General features: G+C 38.5%; 1 protein-coding gene across 21 annotated transcripts in view; it reads left to right on the top strand.

The window, feature by feature from the left end:
* Window positions 1-16,670, top strand: part of RBMS3 (RNA binding motif single stranded interacting protein 3) — a gene marked incomplete at its 3' end in the record, with an annotated part of 701,513 nt that overhangs the window by 602,797 nt on the left and 82,046 nt on the right. For all 21 annotated transcript variants that reach the window (XM_083823203.1, XM_083823200.1, XM_083823205.1 and 18 more), the window contains 2 exons: window positions 5,781-5,887; window positions 16,003-16,049. In XM_083823203.1, the coding sequence (XP_083679329.1) occupies window positions 5,781-5,887; window positions 16,003-16,049 (154 nt within the window). The remainder of the gene's footprint in view (window positions 1-5,780; window positions 5,888-16,002; window positions 16,050-16,670) is intronic.

Below are 16,670 nucleotides of genomic sequence, written 5' to 3'. Positions count from 1 at the left end.
TTTAATTGTTGCTTTGGGGTACTTTTCTGTTATGTAAAGATGTTTCCCCAATTTCCAAGATTATATCGTGAAAGTGGTATGTGGTGGAAACCCAACACAATGTTAACTCCTTGTTTTGCTTTCATAATCAACTGTGTAAGCGCAATGAATATCATCTAGTTAAATTTAACTGTAAGCCTACTAGAAGAGGAGATAAATATGCTGTATATTGTTTGTGTGTATTTCTATAAATCAAAAGGCATCAGCTCGCATTCTGCACTATTTATGGATGCTTGCATATGTAAAAGCACTGGCTCATACAAAAACACTGAGTAGCAAGGAATGATTTGAACATGTAATAGTGCACTTTTATGTATATATGTTAGGATCTGTCGTGTGACCTCATATCCAACTTAATGGACTTCTGGGGACAAAATCTGATACTCCATAAAATGATCAATTCTGTTCTTGAACAAATCAAGCACTCTGTGTGGGATAGGATGATACATTTATTTGCTTCACTACTGAAAAGTTTTCTTACTCAATGATTTGTCCTTACATGTCCTTTTGTCCTTTCATGTCACGTACCACCTTTGGTAATTTTTCATCTTCATTTTCCAAGAGCAGAATAGCTACGGTTGTGTTCTACAATTTTCCTTGGATTTAGGGTTTTGTTTGTTTATTACTTTAGGATGAATAAGTACTGTGTGACAGAACTTTCACAGCAACCAGTAGACTCACTAGAGCAAAGAGTTGCTTTATTGATTGTGTCCTGAAACACAATTTTAAAACTTAAAACTGCAGAATTCATTTTGTAAATAAACTTTGTGGGCTTTGAAGAGACTGTAGTCCTGCTGGGAACGTCCATATCAGCACCTCAATTTGCTCTGTCCAGCCTTCTTTCTAAAGGTTTTATGTCTCTCACGTCTCCCTCTCACATACTGTACGAGTAAACAGGTCTACTTACAAAGTGGCTTTGATGTTACTGTAAGATGAAGTTTTTCTTAAAGACTAAAGGTGTTTGATCTGTGGCAGACAAAGGGTTTGATTCTTACATGGATGTTTCAGTCTGATACTCAATGTGATTTGTACATGAAAGTGTTATCAAAATACTCAAAATTTGAAAGGGAATGAAGGAAAATAGTTATCAAAACTGGATCAATTTGAATGCTTAGTGTAATTGTGAACTCAATTATTGCTCTGTTCATTTTTTATTGTGGAGGAGGATTTGCCGAGGCTGAAAAATAAATTAATCCTATTTTCTCTCTAAAACATACTTTGAAAAAAATCATTGGCTGTGCACTGACCATTCATTGATAATAGCAATGACTTTCTCATCATTTTTCATCACATTAGCAAAATGAAGGAGTTTAAAGATCCACGTGACTGCTCATAACACACTTGTCGCTAACCTCTGTACTAGAAATGTTACCTGCTTCCTGACACTCTGAAAAGTATTCTGTCCTCAAAAATATTCATAGTGAAACAAGTTAAAATACATAAATATGTTCTTGTTATTACTTCTCTATATATTCTAATTCTTGCCATTGCCGGAGAGACGATGCCATATGACTATGAATTGGAAGCGGTGGCGGACAATCTTTTCTAAGTAACTCTGATGATAGAAAAAGTTACCGAGCACCTGAAATAATGAAAAGGATTCACTGAATGCAAATGACAGCTTTCATCTTCCCCATTCCTTTATGAAGCACATGTTCATGAATATACACATTTTTGCATATGTAGAAGCTCGAGTGTATCAGCCTTCCGATGAATGAAAGAATAAGGAAATTATGTATTCAGAAGTAGTTGGAAGTTTGCTTTTTTTTTGTTGAATTCTCCAATTTAATTGAAGTTGCTTTCCTGACATGGAAGATTCCCTGAGAGGCTGCCAAATTTGAGAAGGGGGCACTGTTGTCCCCATTTCTTTCCATATAAAGGTTTTGTCCTATTTAAAATACCAGCATTGCCTTTGGTGATATAACAGCCTTTTGGCAGTTTGGTGCTGTCTGTCTGCACAGCCTGTCCATCTAAAGTAGCAGAGCTTGAGAAGCTGAGCTCCTAAGGGAGCTCCAACAGTATTGACGGCCTCGACTGACATAAAACCAGTCTCTCTCTTTCACCCTCACTGAACTCTCAGAGTAAATTCAGGGCCTGATTGAAGAGAGATAGGACTTTAGCCACTGAGTTCCATGGGAACAGAATTTGAACACTAGCAACTGCTGCCCTCTCCTAAAGCAGCCCTGAATATCTTGGCAGATACTGTTTAGAAGCACTATCAGTTTGATCCCACTTCCTTCTCAGGACTGAAAGCCAAGTTCAGGGCTATTTATGTCTTATTAACATAAGGCTGTGGATGGGAACTGCAGCAAGCATTTAAATCTTTTCCTTGAAAAATCAGTTATGGCTTAATGAACCTTGTTCAGGTTACGCTTATTTATTCTTGATATTTGTATTTGTTACTGCCAGGTAGAAGTCAAAGAAAGAGCAGTGCCTTCTATCTTGAAGATTTTATCAGAATTGAATAGCCTGAAATTTGTCTTGAGTGAATCAGTTCTCACTTTTCTGACAGGAAAATACCAACAGCAGATTTTCCAGATATACTTCAAAATATCACACATGCTCAAACCTTTGAGGATGTCAGGAACCGTACAAAAAGAGATGTGCTTATCAGTTGAAAATATGAACATTTAAAGATACACAAATTATGTTTTCTAGTATGTCAGCAGTGCAAAATGTGAGGAAAGAGGCATTTATTTCCAGTTAGCGTATTCATACAAAGGAAAAAGTGAAAGGTAAAAACTCAGTACATAAATTCAGGAGTGTCTGTCTGGAATGAAAGAGAGCAAAAGCAGAAACAGTTTAAAAGATGTCCCTTTTTTCCTTCCTTCCCTTCTGAAGTATTTGGGGGCATATAATAAAATACCCCACATCTACAGCAATCCTTTGATGTTAGTCACACAATGTTGATATAGTTTTTATACTGTTGAAGTATTTTCTTTTTGAATTGACAACATTACTACCTGATTGTGATTTTTTTACTTCCTTGTCAGAAGTAAATTTGCTATTTTAAAGCACTTTTGACATTTCATGAAACCATTCAAAAAGAATTCTACTTAGAAATATTTTTTCTGATATATAGAACGTTTCTTTTTTTTTTCCAGTTTCCTCTATTGTTATGTATTTGTTTAGTAAAAATGACTGTAGTAATGTCAAATATTCATGTGCATCTGATCTTGAAAAGGTTAGGAGAGCCTTTCTTACAACGGATTTCAAGAGGACTGAAGTAAACCAGAGATTTGAGTTCTTTTGTGTACTTGGAGCAACATATTTAACCTCTTGAGATTCTTTTACACTCAGCCTTATCTTCTGAAATAATAAATGTTGATTTCTTTGTATTTTGAGATTAGTTGCCATAGTTGTTCCCAGGTATAAACCTTTAAGATTTAAATCACTTCAGGGTTAATAAGATCATTTTTTGTCTTGCTGGATGTAATGTGCTATGTGCCAGTGTTTTTTTTTTTTCAAAAAAAAAAAAGAAGAATAAAAAAAAAAAATCTGTCTTCCTGCCAGAACATTTTTTTCTGTCTTTATGCATATGTTGATGTTGATTGGCATGTGTTGATCTTTTCTTCAGAATTCCTCTTGGTTTGCTGTAGAGGAATAAAGCCTCCTATTGCAGAAATCTGCCTGTGCAGGGCATGGTTCCTTCATCCTTTTCCATCCTCTTCCCTAACCCAAAAAAGTCAGTACAATTTCTTTTTCCACATTTTTTCTAGATGTGGGGTAAAGTTGTTTGGAACATCTGTTCAATGATGTCTGCCAATCTCAGTCAACTTTAGAAAGACCCAAGTTAGCAATAAAAGGTTGTCATATGGTAATGCTGAATATTGGGAAGTCCAGAAGTGGCAACAGCTTCCCATTTGTGGTTGGCTAATATATAGAAAGGATATGTAGTAAACCATATGATTCCCTTGCTTGCTGTACCACATCATAGTATATAGGCTAATACCACATGTGTACATTAGCAGATGATCATGGCACGTGTGAATACGCAGCATTCAGATTGCTTTTGCATGCTTCTCCTAATGATATCATATGTTGATTGATAGTTGTTCAGTGCTTAAAACTAAAAGCTTTTGAAGCATCAGATGTGACATTTAATAGGTCTTTCTCTAATGCTGTCTTAGCACCTGCTCCTCCCTCACAATCACATCAAAGTGAATTGTAAGTAACCGCTCTGAAATTATGCTGCATTGCACTGTGGAGTAAAACTGGTAGAAGTGCAGGGCAATCAGCCCCATAAAATCTCTCCATCTGCAGAAAGAATCTCCACAGCCACCTGGATGCTTTTAAACCTTCATTATTTTAAATTTAAAATGGTTGGCTGAACAATGCTTCTACCAAAATCTGATACAATAATCGAAGTCAGAGGTGGGGAAAGACCTCTGGGGTCACACAGTCTAGCTTTCTGCCAATAAAGGATTGTTCCCTGCAGTTCAGTTTCTAGTGACCTTGGAAATTACCAGCCTGGTAAAATGGTAATGAAAAAAACAAAGCTGTTAAAGCTTCCAAAGTAGCCAAAGTGATGCTGTCCCAGTGAGAAATTGTGTTTTTGATGTGAGATTCTCTATGTGCCTTGCTTGTTGGTTGCTGTTTTCAAGTGATCACAGTTTTGATCTACACTTCCTGACACATTTTGAGCTGGCTGTAACTAAGAGGGTGAGGGAGGTGAGCTTATTTTAATATTATACGAGCTTATTTAATCCTGTAAGCAAATAATTATTTTTATTACAAATAAATGTCAGCAACATCTACCCCCCCTACTGTAAGGTTTCCTGCTTATCCCTGTCTTTTTATTCTTTCAGCATTTCTAGCCTCCCAGAAAGAGGAAAAGAAGAGAAAAACTAGGTTTCTTGCCATTTCCCATCAAAACCCCTGGTTAATTGATTACTGGTCATGTCTGGGAACCCAAAAGTTCCCAAAAACTTTTTTCCAAAAACATCATTTTTATATTTCTTTCATCCAAACCAGTGTTGAAATACTGGGTAGGTGGGGGAAGATCCCAAGACACAAAGTTCCCTTCCTGGGGCACCCATTTGATGTATGGTAATTTCTTCACTAGCAGGCCCTATTGTGAGCTTGGATTTTGGGTGTGCAGCTCCAGGAATATCCATCGTTTCTGTGGCTCCAGTCTCCCTGACTATTGTATTCTTACACACAGAGTTCAGTTGGAGAGGAAAGGAGTTTTCTCAGCTGCCAACTTGCTTAAAAGAGGAGTTAAGAGCAAAAGGAAGCTAATTGGACTGTGCTTGGCAAAAGTCTCTTTTTTTATTCTGTTTATTCAGATTTTAAAGGATTGGGTGCCGAGAAACACAAAAATAGTGAGAACACTTACTCCTTAAACAGATCCTTGCAAAGTTTTTACAATAAGAACAGAAAGCTGCTTTAGTAAAACACTGTTTATCCTTACAGTAATGCTAGTCATGAATACGTGTCTAACTTAGCTGGAACTAATGCCTGACTCTACTATTCCACTACAGCAACTTAACATTCTGCGTAGGCTGATTATTTTTTCAACAATATTTGCTAAATTCTTTTAAGGGCTGCCAGTATATATTTTTTGAAGCTTAGTTAGTAAGAACAGCTGCCAGTGGAGTCAAGGCTAAAAGAGGCAAAAAATATCTGCAGAAGGCAAGATTTTACTTCAAAAGATCAGTATTACAAAGCACTACTGTTGCTGGTATAATCACTTTCTTTGGGGGGGATACTAATATAGACTGGGTTTCTTGTCTTCACAGCCCCCACTGAGCCTTTGCTGTGCAAATTTGCTGATGGAGGGCAAAAGAAGCGCCAGAATCAAAGCAAATACACACAAAATGGAAGGCCGTGGCCCAGAGAAGGAGAGGTAAGTGCCACGCGGCAATTATTTTTCCGGGGGTTGGGAGAAGTCAGCTGCAGAGCTGGAGGTCTGCCTTTCAGGGCTATGAAGAAATCAGGTTGAGCACAAAATGCAATAGTTTCACACAGGAAAAATGAGCAGTAGTGTATACGTGGGGGGAAGAGGGAGGTTTATAATAGTTTGCGCAATGTAAAGTTACAGGAAAAGAGAATTTCAGAGCTGGGTGTGGGACTGTGCACAGCCTGGTCCCACTGTGAGCCCTCTGTCTGCAGCCGGATTTGAACCCAGTATTTTCTTACTGGTGTGCTGTCAGCACCTGCAGTGTACCTCTTATAAACTTAGCATCTATTTACACCTAAGCAACTCAACAATGTATTTTTTTTTCTGTGTAGTTCCTGGTGATAAATTATTATCAAGATGGACTTCTACAAAAGGGAAAGATGTACTTGCACATGCAGATATATGCATGTAAAAGTTTCCCAAAAGCTTGTCTGAGCTGCGATCTTAATTCTGTCCAAGACAAAACAGTTTACAGTAGCCTCAGCTCCATCACGTATACAAATTAAATAAATACCGGTTGCTTTCTGCTCTGCTGCAAATAGTCTGTTACTGGAATTTCCTTTCCATGTACTTGTACATGAAGTGACTCCAAATGTGGGTTAAATAAGAAAGAAATTTATTTGACTCTTGAAGAGTTTGTTTACTCTCCTTGAATGTTATTATAGGATAAAGACACTTGAATAAATGAGGTGAATCTGGTCATAGTACCTTCTTATGCATGATTATAGCTGCGAAGGCAGAAGAACTTACAAGTATTTCCATCCTAAACACCTCTTGTTTGGGTTTATGATTGAGAATTCAAAGAAAAAAATATGTTGCTCAAATGTGAGCCACTAGAATCAAAGCCATTTCCCTCCCCTCCCCTCCCCTCCCCAGATTTACTATGTTTACTTCAATTTTACAGTGCAAATAAACTAGAAAACTATTTGGTATTTCTGATTTAGTTGTTTCAAGAGGGTTTCTGCTTTTTGATAACGACTTGATTTTGCTAGGTGGTACTTTTCAGACCATTAGTGTATGACATATACATTCTAGCACAATTGGTGAGCTCTTAAAAGAAACAGAAGGGCCTCTTTAAAGCATGGAAATTTCTCCCTCCAGCAAGGTAGTTGTATACTGTTTCAACAAAAATGCTCCACAATATTTTTAGCTTTGTGGGCTGAAAGTGGCAACATGGCAGCCACATTTGCTACAAGAGATTGCAGAAATCTCCAAAGGTTCATTGAAGTCTCTTACGTTGTTGGTCCAAAAAATGGAGATGTCTTCTTAGAAGCCATTATGGTTTGTCAAGTTAAGGAGCTACTGAGTAATTCAGGAATTACTTCAAGTGGTAGACTCAGGCCATTGTGTGCAGGGCTCTAAAAAGAAAGGCCTTTTGTATATAGGCATATATTTATGCCTATAGGTGGGAATAACAACCCCCGATTAAGGTCAACAATCCGTGTTTTAAAGAACTCTAAATCCCTGTTTAAATAGCAAATGCCATTGCAGCTATTATTTCCACTGTTCTATATTTTCTTTAGTTCAAATTCATAAACAAAAGAATTTAAAGTCAAACCCACAAGCCACCATTATGTCTATGGCCACAAGGCATCAGCTTCTTACATCATACGTAGTTCATTTTTTGCTAACGGAGTGGCTCATATTAAGGACAGCAATATCCCTGGGACATAGAGGCAGGGTGTGGTTGATGTGTTAATGAAATGGTCGTTCTCAGATTTACTGACCTCTGATTAATACCTTTCTAAACATTGGACTTCTACTACTCAAAGCATCAAAGACAATAATGCAAGCTGTTGGATTTCCTCCACGTGGTCATATGATTTTCTTATTCCCAATATGAAATACTTCAATGGAATTAATCTTTTATAAGTATTAGGGTTTTTTCCAGCTCTTTGTCCTTTAATGATCTTACTCTAAGCAATATGTACCATTCAGTTGTTCTCTGTGTAGCAGTGCTCAGTTAACTTTCTTACAATTATTCCTGTCAACTTTAATTCCTCTAAAAAAGAACAAGTAGTGAGAAATAATTGATCTATGACAAGTGTCATAGTTCTGATTACAGTTGGAACCTGAAAATATTCCCTGCACCTCTGCTCTTTCTTGGTTTCTTCTCCAAAGGGAAAAAAAAATGAAATAGCATTCAAGAGGTTACTCCCTCAGTATTTCCACACAGACCAAATCCCATGAAATCTACACCAAGATGTGTTTGGCTATTGTTCAGATAAGCATTTGCATTCTTAAATACTTACGTGAAGGGCATTTTTAAAACTTCAGAGGTTTGACCAGCATTAACGCTGAATGCACGTGAGGATTATTGCTCAGAAGGGCAGACTCCAGACAAATGACACTAACAGTTTTACCATTGGCCTCAAATTTTAGTATGCAGAGTAGAGACAGACAGCTGTGCAGAATACTCTGTGGTAGGGGGGAAATGGCAGGAGATTTAGTGGGGAGGAACAGATTTGCTGCAGTGGTACCTCTCTGGCTGTGCTGTTCTCAGAGGTTTTGCTCTCTTTTATGGAGAGCTTCTGTGGAACTTAGTAAGAGAGGATTACTTTTTTGGTAAAGTTTTCAGGCCATACTGCAGAATACAATAGAAAATCTTATTCCTACCATACATTTTTGTAGATTGCTTCATAACCATATAGAAATACTTCAGCTGGTTGTTAAATTCTATCAGCCTTGTCCTCTTGCAGAACACAGCCACTGAAATCCCATCAGCAATATAATTTGGCTTGAAATTTTCACTTCATTGTTGAAACAGTCCTTTGCTTGGAGGGGGGACGATGACAAATTTTGTATCCTATGTATGGTTTGTGCAGCTCTTAGAAAGGCAATGGTATGGTCTGAGTACCTGTAGGCAGCATATCACCCCACAAAACCTACAGCTCTGGTGCTGTGCATAATTGTCTAATCTTACTTCAGAATTTAATTGCAAATGGATCTATACCTTTATAAAGGCAAGTCTTTAGGAATATACTGAATTTCTCCAGGGCTTTTCAGAGTTGTTTCTGTTGTGTCTTTGTTACATGGGGTTTTTATCCAGAAACCAGTTGTAATCAGTGAAGAATGTGTCACCTTGAACAGCACATTTTGTCCTTTCCCTTCCACTCTTGGTTGAAGTCTCAGGAAGCATCCAGCAGATTGAGTGAGACATTTGAGTGAGGATTTGTGCATGCTGACCAATTTCAGACTAAGGATCCAAGAGTTTAGATTACTGACGGCTTTTTGAAAAGGTGTTAAATAATGCGTCTAACATACAGGTGCAATAAAAATACAGTGAAGCCTACAGATGTTGGAAATATTTGCAGAGAAATTCTAACCTAATAACTGACACAATTTCTGCCCAAAGTTTAAATTCTTTGATTTCAGGATAGACTTTTCTGAGTCGCACTATTTTCATTCAGTCACACTGGTTTAGTCTCTGTTTTGAAACTTTCCCTGACAAGATCATGTTGAAGAAATGGTGATGGAGAGTAATCATATTTAAATTCTGTCTGTAAAAGATTTGATTTAATTTACCTCTGAATTGCAATTGACATGTCTAGAGGTAGATGACATTTCTCCAAAAAAAGTTCATTAGCTGAAAATGCGTCCGGGGAATCGAGGGTAGTTGCAAATTGAGATCAGTTTGAATTAAGAACTGCAACTTAAATGTTACAGCTGAATCTTTTGTTGAAGATTTTTTGAAACTTTGATTATCTGAAATAAAATCTTTTTATACGTGCATTTAAGTGAGAGTTTGTTTGTAATTATCTGGTAGAAAGGGAGAAATCTCACATAATTTGGAAATAAATGAAATGCTTTGTGTATCAGCCCACAGTGATTTAGGCTTTTTACAGTCGCAATATTTTAAAACCTTTTGACACTTCATTCGCAATCTTTTATAAAATTCAGAATGTTTACGTATTTGCATTGTCTTTCTTGCAATCACCTTTAAAGTATGAGTGTATATATCACAATAGTGACATACACCATTGAATGTGACTTCCTCTTCATTGAACTTAGTTTGATGTCTGTAATATTTAATAAGTGCCATAAAGAATTCTCATATTGACGGTTTTCTTTCTTCTGTGATCTGGGTTGCATTTTTGTTTCTCACTATCCAAGAGATTAACCTCCCATTTCCTCCCCTTCCCTCTCTTCCTCTTTTCCCCCATTCTTTTTTTTTTTTTTTTTTTTGCTTTCTTTCAAGATCACCTGGTGAAATTTCTAAATAATTAAACATGTTTTTAATTGCTCCTTAAAAATAAGAAGACCTACTAGTTTTGGAAAGTTGCTTTTGTTAACAGTTTCTCTTTTTGTCTGCTGCTTGTTACAATTTTATCTAATGCAAACAGTAATTTAGAGAGAAAAAACATACAATAGGTAATTTGAGAGATAACTTAGGCATAGATTTCTTTTATGCTTCCAAGGAGATAGGTACTACTTAGTTGTTCTCGATAATCCTCAGAGTCTGGGGCTGATCTGTTTTATACCTGGACAAATTAGTTTCTCTTTCTGGGGGGAGACAATTGGCAGGTCTGCATAGGAATTTGTAACCTGCAGCACTCCTCATTTAATTCATCCGATAAATTGAAGTGAGAACAAAGCAACTCAACACCAGGAACAGAAGCTGTGTAGGTTAGACTTCTAGTCCAGTTCTGTAGTACAAACTGTTTTCGTCATTCATTTGGGTTTCTGAACTTGTGATCGTGTCTGTCAGCTCAGCCTCTGACCTACCGAGGTTCATGCATCACTTGACCAGTTTGACCTCAATATAATATATTTTGCTCTCCACAACTACTTTCTTCTCAGAAGTTGCAGTTGCTTAAGGAGCCCATGCATGTAAAAACAAATGTTTCCCTCTGGGGAACATCACTGGGAAATGCCCCATTTCTTTCATATGTGACTATATATTAAAGTGTCACAGTGACTACTGAGAATTCTCCTTCTCTGAAAGGGAAAGGTGTTTTTTATTCAGGATTAAATTCAGAAATCTTTCTAATAATGTGGAGTATTTCTGACAGACCTGTTTTAAATAATCCTTTTAATAAAAGGAAGGAACTGTGCCAAGTTAACTGTGCTGCTGACTGAGTTTATTTATTTAATCAGTATTTTAAACAAATCTCATTTGGCTTGTTGGTTCCTTCCCCCTCCTCTCCCTTCCTTCTTCAGAGTGTTTTAGTTGGGGTATCTGCTGTCAGGGCACAAGAGATCCTTGTGCTATTGATGCCTAGTAGATTTTAGTGGCAGTAACAAAACAAGTACAAGAATTTCAGTGTTGAAATTTCAGTTGATTCCACTGGAGCATCCAAGAGCACACCCATCCCCCTGGGATGGCAGCTTGCAGTCTTCTGGCATGATAGGATGAGGGGATGAGTCAGAGGAGATGGAGCAGAGAAGCTTATCCTCTGGACTGACTCCCACCTCAGTTCGCCATAGAAACCCCGTGAGTCCTACAGTACAATATTATTTTTCCTAATCTCTCTCTAAAGAGGAAAAATCCAGGGAGTCTACTGGAAAGCCCACCACATCAGTGGCTTTCACCCCTTTTCAATTTGTTGGTCTCTCTAATGTTTCCACTGAGAGTGGCCTCCTGCACAGTAAGCAGTCCTACAGTGGCAGCAGCCTTGCTTTGCCTGTCAGAGGCTCCTCAGAGCTAGTCCCCAGCCCTCCCCGCAGGCCCTGGAGCTCCAGCGTGGGCCATGGGCTAGCCAGAGCAGGGTCAGGAAGACACGTGGAAGATTGGCTTCCGAGAAAGAGACATCGGACATCTCTGCAGCAGGCAGATCCTATGGTGAGCTTTCACACACAGTAAGGCCTGTATACTGAAAACACGTGATGATGTGTTGGTAAAGTTGTTTGGGAAAGCTACCTCCCAGCAACACAGAAGGTATCGTGCAACCCAAAGCTTGGTCATTTACAGGTACTGGTGTTTGTTGGAAGATGGAGAGTAGGCTGATAAGGGTTGTTCTTGTGAAGAGGTCAGAGAGATTTGGAAGAGAAATAACAAGCTGATCTTATTTCACAAGATGATCTTCACATGAAGATGTGATTGTTTTTTTTTAATAATCACTCCACAACTTAATCATTTATTTGAGAGATATACAAATCTAATTTACATAGGCAATGCAGATGTGATGGTCTGAGAGTCTCTTTAATGAGGCAAATGTGCTCATTTATGTTCAAATCATAACAAAGAGGGGGCAAAAAGCAGAAACAATACCTTGTATTCACTTATCTGAACTCGTTTGTTCAATGGTGTCAATAATTACAAAACTGCAGTAACAAAATAACATTTTTTTCATTCCTTTGTCCTAGATTCAGACACTTAAATAAAAAGAAGTGATAAATAAATACACGTGGTTTAAATAGTATTTTTAAAAATCAGTATTTTAAGCAAGTTAGTTTTATTTCTGCCAATTGCGACATTCTAAACATGGCAGATGAATAATCATTGAGAATGGTCTTTATCATTATGTGCAGAACTGATAGCAGATATTCCTTTTAATTAATTGCTTCAAGGAATTGCATACTGAAATGCTGGGATGCAGAATTTTCATTCAGTAGGTGAGATATGTGTCCATTATCTGGCTGAGCGGCATAAAAAATCTGTAGTTCAGTCATTCCTTAATAGATTTTTCTGACAAATATTTTCCTGAAGCAGCATTTCATCATCAATGCCACACTCTCGGGTGGCATTTCATCAGGAAGTGTCACTATCAGAAGAAGGAATAAGACCCTGTCCTTCCACTGAAACATAAGCAAAACAGTGGATGAAAAGACCTGGAAGAAAATGCACTTCAGCACAAATGAGGACTGCTACAGAGGCATCGGCCAGTGCCTCGACATAGTTAATACCATATTAAGACCAGTGACAGCAACATTCAGCGCTGTGTTTTGGAGAGAAAAAGCTGGACCTCTGTTGCATGGAAGTCTGAAGCCAACCCTAATATTCTGTATTTGGTATTTTTGGAATTCCTGTTTGTGTGTTATGGAGGAAAGTGCAGACAATTTTCCAGCAAGTTTTTACTGCTCATCAGTTTTTATTCCTCATGAATGAGGATGCTTCAGACCATAAATCTTTCACTGGTCTAGGCTAACTGTTGCCTCTCCTGGGCTTCCAGCCAGCGTAATTTTGTAGGGAGGAATTACACAACTTGATGAGAAAGAAGTAAATAGTCCTCTCTTAGCAGCTATTTGAAATAGCAGCTGTTTAAAGCTATTCAGCAATGGCAGATATTAGCAATATTACTGGGGAAACTGTAGGTGGTGTACCATATGCACGTACTGCCACATGCTGTGCCCTATTTGTCTAATGCAAAACTCTCATTTACTGGAAAACATGATAGTGATATTTATAGCGGTCGCTGCAAAGTATTTGGACAGATTCTGGTAACCTGTCACTATGCAGTATGTGGAGTATGTCACTATGTGGAGCATGGGTAAGGAGACGACAGTCTAGCCTTTAATAATTTGGACTCATCAAGCCCATAATGGTCACCATGCCCCTTATTCATCATGCCCCATATAGTATGTAACAGACATGAAGCTAATGTCAAGAGAGCAGAGTATGTGCAGTTTGTTTTCATACACCCAGATCTGGGGCATGATGGTGTTGGAGGCCAAGGTGAGGGTCTTCGTCATGAACACGTGCTCAAATGTTCATGAAAAATGTAGCTGAAAGTAGTGTAAATGTGTTTGCTGGTCTTGTGTGTGCAGTGAACGTTGTTACGGCTCCAGTGAAAGAAATGCTTCAATTTATCCTTTCTGCAGCATTATATTTATTTATGTCAAAGAAATTAAAATAAAAGCAGTTGTTCATGTTCCCGTTTCCTCCCAGCCCTCTCTCCCTTGCTGAGGCTTTGTTCTCAGGTCACACTGATTGAAACTGTAGGATGGGTGTAGTGAGCTCTGATCTAGGCTATCCCGAGGACCGTTAAGTCTAGAAACTCCCTGACTGAGAAAGTTTAGATCCTCCTTTCATAGGGGCTTACAAATTGTTGTTGTTGTTTTTTTTTTGTTTTTTTTTTTTGTGTGTGTGTGTGTGTGTTTTCTCAGTTCTTAGTAGATGAGATGTTAAAATGCCAACACGTTGATTTATAAAGAATCCCTTTAGTTATTTTTTTTAAGTTGTTAGAACTAATTTTTCTGTCCCTGTAGGGCTTGTACATACTATTTAAGTTGTCTTTACTGACACAGGAATAGAAAAAGAGAGCAATAGTAAATTTTACAAATGTTCAAAACAGAAAGGAAAATAGAGAGTATTTTTTTTTTTTTGGAAAATGCATCAAAAAAAAATTACGATGTTAATGTTTTATTGGCTGTTTTTTGGGATGAACTGTATACCTTTCCATTAGTAAGGCAATTTAAAAAAAAAAAAAAAAAGTAATATGCTGAGAATATTTAAGACATAAGAAAAAACAACAACAACATCAAAAAAAAAAACAATATATGTTGATCATACCTGATGATTTTCAGAGCTATTTTAGTTTTAGGTCAAAATTAGCAATGGTTGTGCTTATCCTAGATTTGATTCTTTGGCATTTCAAGCTTGCAGAAATAGCAATTATTCTTTTTCTTTTTATGAAATTAATGCATTTTTAAACCCTAGTTGTGTGTCTTTGGCCTTAGTCTCCTGAATTATCTTTTGCTTGGGAGCTAGCGCATGCTTTCCTAAACCAACAACATTTTCAGTAAGTGAAGCATTTGCCCTAGCATCTGCTTAAAAATAATGAGAAAAATAAATTTCTTAATGACGCAAACATTTATTTATTTATTTATTGGCTATGTCAGGTATGGCGAAGCCTACGCTTTCAGATCAGAAATGATTTTTGGCCTTTAAAAACTGGGGCCATCTCCTTGTAGACTGGTTAGCAGCTGCCGGGCTAACCTGGCTCCTCCAGGAGCGCGGCCGGCTCGCTGCTGGCCCCTCACCAGGGCGCTTGCCTTGGCAGCTCACCTGCCTGCATGGGAGCCAGCCAAGCCCGGACGCTTTCCTGACCTGGCTGAGCAGCCATCTGGAAGAGGGCAGATGCTGTTATTCAGAAGTAGATGGCTCCAGGGGTGTTAAATGCTCCCACCAGGAGCGCGGATCCTGCTGTGCAAGGTGAACGCTTCTGTCTCACGTCGAAGGCAGCACATGGTCAGCATGCCAAGCGGAGAGCTGTGGCATGCCTTGGGGCAGGAGGGTGCCACAGCCATTCTCAGCTGCCCCCAAAGGGAGAGGAGCATCTTGAGGAGCATTTGCTCCCTCCTCTCTCTTCTTCCCACCTGGCCCCGACTGCTGTGTTTGAGCCTGAGTTAGAGCAGGAAATTCAAACTGCAGCCCTGCCCAGTCCCTGCCTTTCCTGCTGTGCCTGTGGATACATTTGCTTAATGGTGGTGGTGGTGGCAGTTGTTAACTGGATGGTGTTTTGATATCACTCAGTCTTTTTGCACAGGTCACCATCTGCCTAGTGGTGAACGGCCATCAAAAGGCTCTGCATAGGCCATTAAGAAATTCTTTGACTGTCCAGACCCATCAAGTATTTTAAAAGCTCAGGCACCTCCTTGTTTTGGTTGGTCTTTTCTGCTTCACAGCCCACTTTTTGTTTCTCGCCTCACGGTAATGAATTAAATGCAAGAAGGAGTGACAGCCCAGGGAAATGGCAGAGGCCTGGGGTCACCCAGGGGATGGCCTTGGTAGGAAAGATGAGACTCCTGCCTGAGAAGTTCTTGCGAAGTTGGCTTTAGGGTATTTACAAACTACCTGCCTGACCCAGAACAGCAGGATTCGGCCCTGTCATGTTGTACTGTAAATCCATTGAGCTTGGTGGAGTCATTGACTGATACTGGGGCAACAAAAACACCGTTTGGCCTAAATTTTATGGGGAAGTGACATTGAGGGGATCTGTTTTCTCAGGGGTCTGGCAGGCAGGGGAGGGAGCCAAAGTATCTGTGCTGTTTTGGGCCATCTGAGCTTCCCTGGAGAGTTTTTGATTTCTGTCTAAGACTATGCTTAATGTCTTTTTTTTTCATATTTTTTTTTCTGCAGTAATAATAAAAATCTGTTTTTCTCCCCTAACTATGTGCAGGCTGGCATGGCTTTGACTTACGATCCAACAGCTGCTATACAGAATGGGTAAGAAATGCATGTTTTCTTATGCCTTTTTAAAAATTATTTGGAATGCCATCTTCTGTTTTCTCTTTCTGTGGTGAAACTTAGTCAGAAGCAAATTTACTCAGTCATATTTTGTCTGAAGCATGTAATGTTATATTGTCAAGTTCTTCTTTTAGTTTCCCTTTTGTTTTTATACTGTCTTGTTTGTAATATCCATTTGAATGGGAAGTTGTTTTTCCTAATAGTTTCCATCTCTATTTGGCAAATCCTAGCGGTTGTCTTTTTAATCTATCTCTGTCATGAAATGGAAACCAGTAAAGTTACTGGCTTTTGTTAAAATGATCATTGAAAATTCTAGCATATTTTGGATAATAGAGCTGTTACTGAATCTGGGTCCTCTCTGCTGCCTGGATGGCTTCCATGGCATTGTCTGACTACAAATGCCAAACAGGGAGAAATCCTTAAATTAGTGTGTAAGCAGATGAGACTTAGGGGCAGAATGTTGAACAACACTCTTCATTTCTCAACTGACAATGCAAAGAACTGAAACTTTTTTCACATTTAGCAGAGAAGTTACATCATCATATTATCTATCTGCGTGATTACATTTTCAATTATTTCATGAAGTAGAAAAACAGATCC

Source organism: Anser anser (genome assembly GCF_964211835.1).
Source record: "Anser anser genome assembly, chromosome: 2".
NCBI classification, from domain to species: domain Eukaryota; kingdom Metazoa; phylum Chordata; class Aves; order Anseriformes; family Anatidae; genus Anser; species Anser anser.
This window is presented reverse-complemented; position numbering and strand designations above follow the sequence as displayed.